Source organism: Lithobates pipiens, unplaced genomic scaffold, assembly GCF_037356315.1.
Source record: "Lithobates pipiens isolate NorthernLeopardFrog02 unplaced genomic scaffold, aLitPip1_a1.2 Scaffold_25, whole genome shotgun sequence".
In the NCBI taxonomy this organism is placed as follows: Eukaryota; Metazoa; Chordata; class Amphibia; order Anura; family Ranidae; genus Lithobates; species Lithobates pipiens.
Window position 1 is genome coordinate 66,281,786 of NW_027507787.1, and position 15,109 is coordinate 66,296,894.

Below are 15,109 nucleotides of genomic sequence, written 5' to 3' on the forward strand. Positions count from 1 at the left end.
TCGTTTTTTATTATGTTGTTCTGTGTGCAGGTACAAATAATTGGGAGTTAAATCAGTAATATAAATTCTAACCCGATATTAATATGCTCACTAGGAATAACAGAATATGGTAAAATAAGAATAAAATAATGTAAAGCAGTCCAGGGCAGCTGTCATGTTCTGAGACTGGGGTGGATGTCCACATAGGTCCATTATATGTTTATATAGAAATATTCACTTTGTTATTAACAAAAGCGTGCAAGTATCATAAAATGACATTGAGAAGACCAATGTTTTATAGCTTGACACTATAAAAAAAAAAAAAAACTGGCCAAATATCTCAGGATGTCAGGTCCAAATTTCACACACTTCTATTATTTAAGGAACTCCTCACTTTGACTCTTGGGCATATCTCCATAATGTATGCAAATCCTCTGACGCTCCCTGCTGAAGACTCCCTGCTGAGATGATCTGCACTTACGGATATATATACACATCCTGATACTTGAGCTGCCATAGAACACCGGGCCTATGATTTAGAGAGCTCCTAGCTCCATTTATATGAAACTGACATGTCTTTTCACTGAATGCTGCCAGCTTCCTTTCCTCTAAATCAATTGACAGAATAAAACACTTGACACATCCATACAAGTCGGTTGCTACTAACGGATGCTGGTAAGTTTTGCCACATTTAAGCTGCTTGCATGATGAATGACTGACACAATCAATGACTTTTAATCTGCAAGTCCCAAGTAACATAAAGAAGACGTAAAGTGACATTAATGCGTTGACGCTTTTCTTTATAATATTACTGAAAATCGTAAGATAATTTTCTTTTCCATCTGTAAAATTAATTGCTGCTGATCAATGTGCCTGACCTTTTTACATTTAGCTCTGTTCACACGGTTGCATTGCCTTAACCACTTGCTTACTGGGCACTTAAACCCCCCTCAGTCCCAGACCAATTTTCAGCTTTCAGCGCTGATGCACTTTGAATGACAATTACGCGGGCATACAACACTGTACCCAAATGAAATTTTTATCATTTTTTTCCCACAAATAGAGCTTTCTTTTGGTGGTATTTAGTTACAGCTCAGAGTTTTATTTTTTGCTAAACAAACAAAAAAAAAAATCATGTTTTAATAGTTTGTTATAAAATTTTGCAAACGGGTCATTTTTCTCCTTCATTGAAGTGCGCTGATTAGGCGGCACTGATAGGCTGCATTGGTGGGCACTGATGGGCTGCATTGGTGGGCACTGATAGGCTGCATTGGTGGGCACTGATAGGCTGCACTGGTGGGCACTGATAGGCATAGTTAAGGCGGCACTAATAGGCACAGATAAGGCGGCACCGATGGGCACAGATAAGGCGGCACTGATGGGCAAAGATGGGCACAGATAAGATGGCACGGATGGGTGGCAAGGATGGGTGGCACGGATGGGTGGCACGGATGGGCACTGATAGGTACCACTGATAGATGGGACTGATGGGCACTGATAGGTGGCACTGATAGGTGGCTCTGATAGGTGGCACTGCTGGGCACTGATGGGCGGCACTGCTGGGCACTGATGGGCGGCACTGGGGTGCAGCACCTTTGAGGCAGATTGTGGGCACTGTGGGTGGCACTGTGGGTGGCACTGCTGGGTGGCACTGTGGGCACTGCGGGCACTGCTGGGTGGCACTGACGGGGGGCACTTACTTTTTATTAGGGTGGCACTGCAGGGGGCAGGTGGGCACTGGCAGGGGGCAGGTGGGCGCTTGAATTGCTGGCTGTGATCGGGACTGATGTCCCGATCACGGCCGCCGGTGATCGGCTTTTTTTTTCTCCTCGCGCTGTCAGCGCGAGGAGGAATACTAGCCGATTACCGGCTCCGTTATGTCACCTGATCAGCTGTCATTGGCTGACAGCTGATCACGTGATAAGGGGTCGGCATCGACCCCTTGCACGGATCGGTGATCAGGCGAGTCTCATGGACTCGCCGATCACAGAGCGCGCCGCGCGCGCCCCTCTGGGGGCGCGCAGGCCGCTCGTACACGGGACGACGTCAATAGACGTAGTCCCGGAGAAGGAGATCCGCGCTGTAGCCGTCAATTGACTATAGCGCGGATCTCAAGTGGTTAAAGCAGATTATGCATTGCACCAACACGGCAAAGCATTGTGAATAAAATACCTATACCTATTGCCACACCTTTGCATGGTTGTGTGTTGTGGTAACATGCATTAAAACAACATGGGGTAATGCACAATATGTGTATTTTTGTGTTGTGATGTCATTCAATGTAACTATGAAAAGAGGACCATACCTGGAGTTCAGCTTTAACCTTGTACGGGACATAGATCATATAGCTTCTTTAATATCAGTAAAGTTGAGGTTCGTGTTAGGGTCATGTTATAGTCAAAGTTGGAGTTCAAGTGATATTAAAGCTTTGTTTTTTGTTTGTTTTTTTAATACACAATTTGTTATACTTACCTGCTCTGTGCAGTAATTTTGCACAGAGCAGCTCAGAACCTCTTCTTTTGGGGTCCCCCACCAGTGCTCCTCCCCTTCGAGCTGTGCACCCCAGAGAAAGCCACTTGCCCTGGGGGCACCACAGCGTGTCCACTCCCAAGCCGCTGCTCTATGCGTCCAATGCATGTGAGTGACAGAGGAAAGGTTCCTACTGTCTTGTCCAAGGCAAAACTGGTATGGTGAATGTCTCCCTCTCAACATGTCTTTAATTAGATCTTAGATTCAAGATACAGTATGAATGCTTTCTAAAGCCTGGCACACATTAGTAGTTTTATTCGCATTCAACCCAGTAGGGCTGAAGTAATATATCAATTAGTTAGAGAGGAAGTAAACCCTGATGGGTTTACTTCCTCTTTCATTCCCTGCAAAGGCAAAGCATAATGGACTACTATGCATCGCATAGTAGCCCATTATGTGTCACTTACCTGACACAGGAGCCAGCGATGTCACCTCTGTCCCCTGTAGTCCGGCGCATCCATCTTTTCGGTGGGGTCTCACAGCTCCGCCGCTGTCATTCGGCGGAGCCGCGATGACGTCACACCCGCGCATGCGCACGGGAGCCGACACGCGCGGCAGCTCCGTTGTTGGAAATGCCGCGCTCAGTGCGCCTGTGCGCCGCTGTCTACAGCGGTGCCTGTCTTCGGGCAAATATCTCCTAAACCGTATAGGTTTAGGAGATATTTCTTGGACCTACAGGTAAGCCTTAATCTAGGCTTACCTGTAGGTCAAAGTGGTTTGTAAGGGTTTACAACCACTTTAAGTGTCTAATGTAAAATACAAGAAGCAGCAGCTCTACTATGAGATATTTGTAAACCTAAAGTTTCAATATATCAATCTGCGCTAAGAAACATCAAATTCCAAGTGTATTCAAATACCAATAAACAAATGTGTATAATATACCAATGCAAATACAAATGTGTACAACATACATAAAAACAACAAAATTAAGACAATAACTTAAAATGTAAAAAAATCCACGTGAAATTAAGTCCTCTTCTTAGGTGCTAATATTAAAATCATAGTATCAAAGTGAGTATCCATCACCAAAATTGGAGAGTTGGTGCAGAAAACCACCACCTCAATGGTAGAAATGCACGCTTAGCAGCTGAGAGTGACCTTCTACTTAAAAACAGGTCATAAAGGGCACATGGGTAATAACTGGATTGAAGATCACAGCATGGCTATAGGTACTCTCCAAAGGAGGCAATAATCTTTACGATGGTCCTCCGGCCTGTCATTCTACAAGCGCTCCCATAAAAGTATGGAAACAGACACTCCGATAGTGAAAAACCTTCTTAAATTGTTTATTATAGATTAAAAAGGTACATACATCAAAAAATAAGTATTGCGCAATACAACACACTCCACGCTGGCGAATACAGGAAACCACCCGCAATCCAGGGAATGTGATGACGTCAGCATGTAGCTCTGCCCTGTGTGTTACTTCATACGTGATGTCGGATGACCAGTTGGTAGCAACTTGGATGCAATCAGCCTTCCCATACATGGTTCAAATCTCAGCTGGTCCCTGCTGAACCGGCCGAGATTTGAATCAATTAACAATATGCATTTTAGTGATCTCTGGCTTTCAGGGTGATTATCTAAGTGCTTATTATATAAGTGCAGATAGCATTCTGTAAATTACAGCTAAAAGCCTTGGAAGATTTGGCTGCTGAATGACCGTGCCATTTTTTGCGATTCGGCACTGCGTCGCTTTAATTGACAATTTTGTGTTCGTGCAATGCTGCACCCAAACAAAATAGAGCTTTATTTTGGTGGTATTTGATCGACTCGTGTTTTTTTATATTTTGCGCTATAGTGAAGGGGTTAACATTAGGGTGCGATCGATGGGTTAAATGTGTTCCCTGGAAGGTGATTCTAACTGTAAGGGGAGGGGACTGACTAGAGGAAGTGACAGATCATGGTTCCTAGCCAATAGGAAAAGATCTGCCAGTCCTCTCAGAACAGGACAGGGATTTGTGTGTTTACACACACACTTCCGTGTTCTGTCCCTCGTGCTCGCAATCGCTCGTGGTCGGTGGTCATAGCAACTGTTGGTCACAAGCATTGGAAGCCCCTGCTGTGCAGCAGGCACACGCCTGCTATCCAGGTCCCCGCGAGCCGACATATAGCTACAATGGTTTGTGGGATCGTGCCGACCTGCCACAGTATAATGACAACGGATGGTTGGCAAGCGGTTAAAAGTCATTTGAAGCTTAAAGCTTAACTTCACTTTTGTTGAGAAAAAAAATATTCCCCTCTCAGTGATCGATGTACATTGCAAGAATTATAACAAATTTTGTTGCACGTTCCTACCTTTGTTATTCTGAAGAAATCCGTGTCTGTGCCTCTGTACTGAGTGGGTCTAATGGGAGTGGTTTCATAATTAACTGTCAGGTGTACAGCTGCAGGGCACCAATGAGGAAATCTGCTGGGCCTGCATGCATCCCTTTAGACATGCTCCTATTGAAAGTATCTCTCCAAAAATGACATTTTTGTTGCAGGGGATGCCTGAAATCTGACTTGAATCTTAGACAGACTTCTGGGAAAATTGGGGAGCCAATCACACAAGCAGGAAATTATGTTTCTGGGGAGTGGTCAATATACACTCTACAGAACAACTCCAGGTAGCCATATTGCAATGCATTCTCAGAAAATGACTGTGGCTGCAGATTGAAAAGGAAATATTATTTTTAATAACACTGAATTAAAATATGATTAGTGTCGTAATTATATGTGCTATATTATTTTTTCACAATTTTTTTTCCCCCACGAAAGTGGCGTTACCCTTTAAATAGAATCTCTGTGGAATATGATGTGTATTCAATATTTAATCATTAAAAGAGAAGTTCAGGATTTGTTTTTCTTAAAAATCATAATTGCTTAGAAAAATTGGGCGCAAAAATATATATAAAAAACACCCAAATCAATATAAGTGTAACAATACAGTTATACCATAAATAATATCAAAACAGTCCACCAAAAATAGAAAATGAAATCAATTCTTCTGTGTATAAGATATCTCCAACACCATGCCTTGCTAAAGTGCAAAATAAATCTGCTCAGCAGATATCTCCGGCCACTAGGTGACCACCAGGCATATAATAAATGGGAACCTTCCTCCGTTAGCTGTAATCTTCCATGCCAGAAATCGCTCCAAACAACTGTTGCTAGTGCCGATCAAAAGTTAATTCAAAACATAGATAGATGGTATTTTGTAATACCTTCAATTATTAGCAGTAATACACTCTGAAGTGTACATCCAGCATTCCTTATCTTTAAATCTGTAGAAATTGGCTCCCCCAAGTATGAGCCACAGAGATGCAATATAGTGTGATACCGTCTTAATTTAAAAAGCACTTATATGCCCAAATAAAATCTAGTAGATAGCAGCACAGCTGGGGGATGAGGCAGGGGCTGGTCCATCACTCGATTTATGACATAGGAAGCATGGCGTGCTTAGGGTAACCACATTTCCAAAGATGCCATTCAGGGACAATTTTGACAAGGACCCGGAGGATATAGTCTCGGAGTTGACGGGGATTTCAGGGGCGAGTGATGTCAGGTGAATGGCTGGTTTTAGCACTTATATCATCCCAACACCATACTTGATATGGTATCAGGGTGATCAAATCATATTATTTCTATTACTACATTACTTCATTGTAATTTATCAATCTGGGACACGTGGGCACCCTAGGCGTGCGTCTTCTCTACTTGCCTAGGTGGCTAACTTTCACCGGCTCAGTTCTCAGAGCTCCTTGAGCAGAGAGCTGGTGACTGTCACAATAAGGTTGCCCTGTGTTTCTTACTCAATATTGACGTTTATCAGCTCTCATTATTATCACCTGTACCTTGAACTGTGCCATCAGCAGGTTGGTTGGCCTACCTGCGTCATGCCCGTGGAGTGTTCTTCAGAGCAAATCTCTTCACAGTACAGTATTTATATATATATATATATATATATATATATACACACACATATGCAGTATATACATAAGGTATATCCTCAAGTAGCCCTTTTGCTGCAAGCAGCTATTTGTTGTACCAAGCCCCATTAGGAAAACAACCAGAACCAACGTGCCATATCTTTATACAGTGTATTTGGTGATAGCAGTAATCCACTGTGGTTAGAAAAGGATGAACACTCACTGCAGTTTCTGTAACTTGATTATCAGCACTTAAGCATTGGGAATGCATTGCTGAGGGTATTAGAAAATGCTTTGCAGGAACACGGAATCCATCGATATTTATGTTATGGAATTTCTTAATATAGAGAATAAACAAAGAAGGAACATGTTAGAACTGTAATATTATATTACTTCCTTTTTTAACAGGAAAGATGACTGCTGGAACTGACGAGACAATCAACAATGAAACACTATGGGGCACTACTACTTTCTTTCAACAGTTTAACACCACCACAGAGAGTATTCCCACAAATACCACCAGCATCCCTTTGGATTTTACAGATCCCTTGCCTATTATAATATCACTTGCATGCATTTTCCTGTTGCTGGCAACCTGCCTCATATTTGTGACACTCTGTAAGCCAGCAGCCCTAGACCAGTCACTGTATGGACCACGGGAATTCATGCCTTATCATGTGGAAGATGCCAATGAGCCACAGCTCAGACTGTGGAAGAGGCTTGGCTCACTCAGGCAATCAATCAGCAGCTTCAGACGCAGTCGGCCCATATCTCAGTGTCAAAGGACTAACCCAAGACGAGCACAAGCCAACCAAGATTGGTCTTTCATGGAGTCCACCAAAATGTGACTTAACATTTTAACAATGCACGTTTATTTGTTTGAACTAAAACAGAGCAAATCATTTTTAGTATTTACTACCTAATACAATGAGACACTTATCACAAATGAATCTTAGCTTTCTGCTTATGTAGTGCTTACAGGTTGTTGAGGTCAAAACATTTTCCCAGTGTATCATAACTAGCACTGCCGATTGGTGTGGTCAATAAAGAAGATCATACTGTTGTTATTTTTAATGACATAACAGCAGGGCTCCCTAGCTAGATATGTGCCCCAGGCCAAGATGGGGGTAGTATGTGAAAGCTTTAGAATCGTTTTTTAATGTTTTATTTATTCTGCAAATGGAGTTACCGGCTAAGCACATTTCTCCTAACATGATAAAATCCACTTCCTAATCTGGCCTTTTTTTGGAAATAACTGTGAGGGGTTGGAACCTCTGTCAAGTTTATTGCTGTGTCGCTGTTAGAGAGATTCATTCTATTTGTCCATGACCATTACAAATAATAGAAAATTTTACATTTTGAGTTTTTGCCATAACAGAAAATCCAGGAAGAACTTCTGATGGGCACATTCTTTTTGGAGACAATTACCTAACAGGAGATTTCACTGAGTTTATAGACTTTTGCTGCTGTGTCTAATGGACAGTAAGGGAAGAAAATGTCTTCAATATAACATTAACCATTCACTACTTTATAAAAATCAGGAAAAAATTGTCTTTAGATACTGTATACTTTAACTTTTTCTCACAGCAGGTTGGTAGTGTGGGATTAAGAAAAAATCTTTGTATCTGTCCAAGAAAAGGGAATGCTCCTTTCACGATGCATGTGACTGAGGAAAGGTTCCTATTGTCTTGTCCACGGCAAAACTGGTGTGGTGAAAGGTCCACTGTCAACATGTCTTTAATTCGATTTTATGTTCAAAATGCAGTATGCATGCTTCCTAAAGCCTAGCACACACTAGTAATTTTTTTTTTTGCGTTCAACACGTTAGGGCTGAAAGAAAAATAACTGACAGCTCAGGGGGAGCCACTGTACTAACTATCCGGTGTTAGTACAGGGATCTCCCCTGCTGTGCGATTGTGTTCTGACAGGAGGACGCCCCCCCGCTAGAATACAGATCAGGAGTGTGTACTAGGCTTAAGGCTAACCATACACTTATGGAATTTCAAATGAATGTTCATACAAACATTTTTTCCAAATATTCTCATCAATACATTTGATTTAACATCAAATCATTAAGGTATTTTGAAAGCATATCAAAATTTTATTTGCTTTTAGCATTCAAATTTAGAATGAATGTAATTTCCCAACAAAAAAAACAAAACATATTGTTAGAAATTTGTTCAAGAAAAATTTTCTATCCTTCTCTATTGCATTTTTTTTTATCACTGTAGTCGATAGCAAACATCATTTTACCTCCACTAATGATCATACAATAATAAGTTTTCAAATGCAATTCTTCTAGTGTATGGTCAGCTTTAGGCTACTTTTGTTCAACCTACTAGCTGAACTAAAGAAATCGAATCCATTCTTCTGTCCACACTAATGCCTTGTACACACGATTGGACTACGGAAAATGTGCGATCGGAGCTTGTTGTCGGAAATTCTAACGGTCTGTAGGCTTCATCTGACTTTTTCCATCAGAAATTCCGACACACAAAATTTGAGATCTGGATCTCAAATTTTCCGACAACAAAATCCGTTGTTGGAAATTCCGATCGTGTGTACACGATGCACAAAGTTCCACGCATGCTCGGTATCAAGCAGAAAAGCCACACTGGCTATTGAACTTAATTTTTCTTGGCTTGTCGTACATGTTGTATGTCAACGCGTTCTTGGCGTTCGCAATTTCCGACCAACTTTGTGTGACCGTGTGTATGCAAGACAAGTTTGAGCCAACATCCGTCAGAAACAAAACATGGATTTTGTTGTCGGAATGTCCGAATGTGTGTACGCGGCATAAGAACGCGGGTGGATCATTGTATCCTGACAGTGCCAGTGCCAGAATACCCAAACAGTGCCTGCATCTTATTTGATCTGCAGACAGACTCTTTTCATAATCGTCTTTTGTTGAATGGAGGAGTGCTGGCAGGGCCACACACTGACTAAGATTATTAATGTTGGTGTCATGCAATAACTATTTAAAACCCCTTTCACACTGGGGTGGTGCGGGCATTAGTGTTAAATCGACGCTAGTTTTAGTGGCACTTTACCGCTGTTATAGCGGTACTTTTTGGCTGGTAACCTGGTGTGCTTTTAACCCCCGCTAGTGGCTGAAGAAAGGGTTAATAGCACCCATGTTGCGGCGCTGCCGAATTGCTTTGCAGTCGCTTCGGCAGCGATGCCTATTCATTTCAATGGGCAGGGGTGGTGGAGGTGCGGTGTATACACCACTCACGCACCGCCCCAAAGATGCTACTTTCAGGACTTTTTTTTCCCGTCCTGCAAGCGCACTGCCCATGTGTGAAAGCACTCAGGTTTTCACACTAGGGTGGCTTGAGAGGCGCTTTACAGGCACTATTTTTAGGGCTAAAATGCCTGAAAAGCGCCCCGGTGTGAAAGGGGTCTTAATGTTATCACAATATGTAGGAAGCTGCCTCCACTAAAAACAACTACCAGGGTAGCGTTTAAGTTTGATAAAGTTGTATAGTGGGTGTGGCGCTGCTCTGTGGGATAATGTGCAAATATATAGAAATAAAAATAAACTCAATATATTCCTGTGTATTTGAAATTCACACTATATAAGTGTTAGGTGTTGTAAATCATATGCGTTAGAAATCAGTGTTAGAAACACCATTTCTATTGGTATATATGCAACTGCTAAATATTACTAAAAAACAATATACATGATATAAGTTCACAACTATGTGTAAAAATATCCCCAATATTGACAAATAAAATAGGCCATCAATGTTTGATTAAATAAATAAAAAATAAAGTGACTTGTCCTCTCTAAAAGTCCTTCAAAATATGAAGTTAGCAATTCATATGATATAAGTACATAAACATAAGTACATAAACATGTAGAAAAAATCTATAATATAAATCCTCAACATTTGGAAAAATAATAAGTCCATCAGTAACTGATAAAGTGACAGGGGCTCTTTAAAAGTGCTTCAATAGCTGTGTATACTAAATTCATACGTTGTGCTGGTGCTCCAACTCATGTTGCCTCTTTTTTGCTGTACTCACCAGAGAGCTTTCCAGTCTACGGGGTACATAGCATTCACAGCACACCTCAGATCCACAGTTGGTTGCTCATCTCTCCTTTAGCTTTTCTGCCGAAACCTAAATGCACTTGCATGTAAAAAGCATTTGGACAGCATAAAAATCAAGTTAGTACCGGCCACGATACATTCCATGGACCCTAACCAGAAGTGACGCAATGACACTGGTAGCTCCCCTCTACACGTTTCATCAGAATGACTTCATCAGGAGCGGCTAACTTCATATTTTAAAGCACTTTTAAAGAGCATTAGTCACTTTATTTTTTATTTTTTTAATCAAACATCAATGGACTTTTTTATTTGTCAATTTTGGGGATATTTTTGCACATGGTTATGAACTTATATCATATGTATTGATTGATTAGTAATATTTAGCTTTTGCATATATACCAATAAAAAATGTGTTTTTAACACTGACGTATGATTTACAACACCGGACACAGATATAGTGTGAATTTCAAATACACAGGAATATATGGAGTTTATTTTTATTTCTATATAATTGCACATTATCCCATAGAGCAGCGCCACACCCACTACTTAAAGTGTAAGTCCAGGCTAAAACTAAAATCCCTGCATCTACAGACATCCACAATCTAATACTAACCTATCTAACCCTGTAAAGAAGACAACAGTATACACACCATTTTTGTGTCCTCCGCAACCACCTCCGCAGCTGACAGCTCAACGTGGCATCAGGTCGGAGCGGCTTCATAAAAGGTACATATACCGATTTCTTTACACGGCTAGATAGGTTAGTGTTAGATCGTGGATGCCACACACTGCTCAAACGTTGGTCGACCCAGCATGAATCAGCCAAAATGTAAGCAGTGTATGGCCAATTTATGATTCTCTGCATTTTGCAAGAAGTCACAGTGATTGCTTCACACTGCAGGTGGATTTTAGTTTTGATTCATAAAAGGTAGAGTGCTATGTGGAGCCTCTGATATCCTGTGATACATTCTCTGCAGAGAAAGCTTCTGGATAGAGGGAAAGCTCTGCTAGGTGACCTGTCCCCTTTTCTCCTGGTGAGTGTGCCTTTTCTTCAGAGTTCCGAAGTACATTTGTAAAACACAATTTTGTGCTTTATACACATTCTGGAGCCCACAGTTAAACCATAATGCTTTTAAACTGACCTCAAGTGTACCCAACGCTGTATCCTGGCCTAGGACGACAAGGCCCAGGCCTAAGGCAGCATTTTGCAAGGGCGCAGCATGAAAAGAGCCCCCGCCAGCTTGCTCTCTTAGTGTAGTTCCAGTCTTATGGGGCAGACTGGGCTGAGAAGCAAATAAGTCTAGTGCCCCCATAAACTGCTTCGGGGGTGGGGGGGGGGGTGCCACTTCTAATTTTGACTGTCTTATCATCCTGGACCACAAACCTTCCTCGCTGTACTATATGTTTTCTGCTGCACCGTTGACATTGTTATATCTTCTTAGTCCTCTCCATAAAATTATAAGAAATGTGTGCTTAAAGTAGAACTATAGGCAACACTTTTTTTTTTGTCATTTTGGAAAGAGTAAGGGAGGGTTATAGTTCCTGTCAGTTTATTTTTGAATCCCGGTCCCATTGCAAAGATTTCCCATTACTTCCTGCCCCATAGCCAAACAGGAAGCCGGAGGAAATCTGTGTAAATTAAGGGAATCCATTGCCCCCCCCCCCCCCGGCCCTAGGAACTAGTGTCCCCACTCGCAAATGTCAGGGCAGGTCTTAAACAGCAAGGGGTGTGGCCTTGACAGGAAGGGGTGGGTAATTTTTACATTATTGGGTGCATGAGTTTAGCCAGGCCTAGAGCAGCACAAAACCTAAGTACACTTTTTAGTGCACCTCGCCATCAAAACTCTGCTGTATGCATGAACTCCATGCTAGCAGTGTATACTACTCCTAGTGCATATTCAGGAAAAAAGGTGTATCCATGTGAACACAGACTTTTGTTTTAAATAGAAAAAGGAGAAATTACATAGACTATTAAGGTTTGGTATTTTTGTTTTTAATCAACTAAAGATAAAGATTTGCCTGACAGCATTAGCTGTCAAGATATTTTTCTGCCCCAGTGCCTAGAGATACATTGATTCATAATCTAACTCTGCCTTAAAGGTATACTATGGAAATGTGAAGCGTTAGAACACTCTAGAGAACTGCACTAAAAACATATATTGCACAAAGGAAACAAGGCAGCTGTACATAAAGCTATAATAAAGCGTGTCTTTTTATTTTGTAGGTTTGCAGTAGTAATAATAGTTTTTTTTAAAATACAAGATAAAAAATAGTATGAATATGCAAGAAACCGCTTTAGTTAAAGATGTAATGAATGAGTGCTGTTAGGTCACTTCTAAGTGGATAATTACCATGATCATATACTTGCACTGTAAACTAATAATTACAATGGCAAAGGGCCACCATCTATAACAGCTCCTTAATTACCTGCATATATAAAATGTAGCCTTACCGCAGCTGATAAATTTACTGATGGCTGAACATTCCTGTATTTTGTTTTACATAATATTTCACACTTGCATACACCAGAATGCAGACTTAACTTATCATATGATGGCTAATGCAGGCCATGCATAGGTCGAATTCCAAATGAACTTTCTTTTGAAAATCTGAAATTTTGTGCGTTTTGTAATCCGATGGTGCCACAAATGATTAGGAAATTTGACCAACCAGGCCTTCAATTTGCTACAGAAAATACATTTTGTGGCTGAGAATCTCCTTTTCATTCCAGGTCACAGCACATTTTTTTTTTTGATTATATTTTGTGCAGGATTCTCCTATCACCGATTAGAAATTTGTTTGTTTTAAAAAAAAATTCTAACGTGCCAGATCCCTCAAATTCGATGATTGCACGAAAATTGTGAAAAAAGTGAAAATGGTGTGAAATTCAAAGGAGAATTCTTAGTTATGATTTTCAAAAGGAAATTATTTCGGTATACCACCCATGCATTGCCAGCTTTATACTATGTTAGCTTCAAAACACAGTACACTGGCTGTAGCAACCAGAACATCAGGAGGTATGCCAGTCATTACTGATGACTTTAGTAACTACAGCTGTCAACACACAGACACCAATTCACACTCCATTTTTGGGACACTGACTCTGCAGTCAGGTACATTTCAATCAGAAGTGTGTAATGGAATACATTTTTTTGCAAAAAATCATTATTTCATTTTCATTCCCCACGTGTAGTGAGGAAGAATTAAAGGCAGAATCTGACTAACTGTTCTAGGCCATATATATATATATATATATATATATATATATATATATATATATATATATACACACACCATGGGGTGCATTTGACTGGTTTTGCCTTTTAAAGTAAGAACGCAATATCAATCTGATATTTTGATAAAAAAAACTAAAACATTTTTAAACCAGTGTATATCTTTTAACTTTTAATAAAAATAAAAGGTATTGTTTGGAGACCATATACAGAGATAAGGGGGTACAGGCAATAAATACACATATGGGACATGGTTCTGTAAAGATGAGAAACATTGCCCTAGGTAACAAAAACGGTCCTTTCCTGAGACACATTCATGTGTAGGGGCTGTAGATAAAGAGGTACAGGCTATGTGGGAGGATTTGCTTCATCATTTTTTATTACCTGAGGCTATTCATTCTAGTGGGCTTATGTAAGGGTTTACTATCACTTTGGCCACGTACTGTCCGGCCACTGGACTTGCAGCTGCTTTCTCAGCCCTTTTAATACCAGATCTGTTTTTTGGGCAACTCTATGCAGCTAAGCTCTGAAAAAGTCTCACGCATGTACCCCTATGTATACTGGGTATGAGTAGCATACTGTATTTTGCAGTGTAATTCTGCCTATGATGTGTGTGAAACTTTGTATAAAAAATACATTTTTATTTTCTTTCTGTATTTTCTAAAAACTTGTGGAAAAGTAAATCTTCAAAAGATATACGCCTCTTCAAAAAATACCTCAGGGTGTCTGTTTTCCAAAATGTGTCAATTTTGTTGGTGTTTTTACTGTCCTAGCACTCCAGGCTTCCAAAAATATAATATAATAGGTAATCAATAACTTAGAATCATAGTTTATGCCCCTTGAAAGCCTTAAGGGGCTCCCTAGCTGCAAAAAGTCTCATACATGTGGTATCCCAATACTCAAGAAGAGTAGAAAAAAGGGTCTTGGGGTCTAATTGACAGGATGCCTATGCTGTATGTGTGAAATAACTTGTTATATTTATAACTTTGCGAGGAAAAACAACATTTGATTTACTTAATTTTCCCAAAAAAGTGGCAACGTTACTTAAATTGTTTAAAAGCAAACTCACCGTACATCTTACTAAATACCTTGGAGAGTCTGTTTTTTCTAAAAGGAGTAATTTTTGTGGTATTTGTACTGTCCTGGCATGTTTGGGCCTCGAGACATGAAATAGGCAGTCAGAACAGTACGATTGGTACATTTCAAAATGTACATTGTATATATGTGGCTCTATCCCAGCAGGAGGTGCTGTTTTTATGCTCGTGTTGTTCTGGTCCTATACCACAGGCAGCTGCAGCAGTTACAGTCAGTGTATTGTGCCACCTGCACAGTATACACCTGAAGCTACCCCCAATTGCTCATGTTGTTCTGGTCCTATACCACAGCCAGCTGCAGCAGT

General features: G+C 40.6%; 2 protein-coding genes across 4 annotated transcripts in view; one reads left to right on the forward strand and one right to left on the reverse strand.

Moving 5' to 3' along the window:
• Positions 1–14,406, forward strand: part of CUNH10orf105 (chromosome unknown C10orf105 homolog) — a 59,982-nt gene extending 45,576 nt beyond the window's left edge. The window contains exons 1-2 of one of the 2 annotated variants that reach the window (XM_077454577.1): positions 536–654; positions 6,828–14,406. In XM_077454577.1, coding sequence (XP_077310703.1) covers positions 6,833–7,267 — 435 coding nt within the window. In that variant the 5' untranslated portion in view covers positions 536–654; positions 6,828–6,832 and the 3' untranslated portion in view covers positions 7,268–14,406. Of the gene's footprint in view, positions 1–535; positions 655–6,827 lie in introns of those variants that run through there. The other variant, XM_077454576.1, reaches the window with a different exon arrangement.
• Positions 1–15,109, reverse strand: part of CDH23 (cadherin related 23) — a 1,769,196-nt gene that overhangs the window by 431,903 nt on the left and 1,322,184 nt on the right. The gene's annotated exons all lie outside the window — the stretch shown is intronic.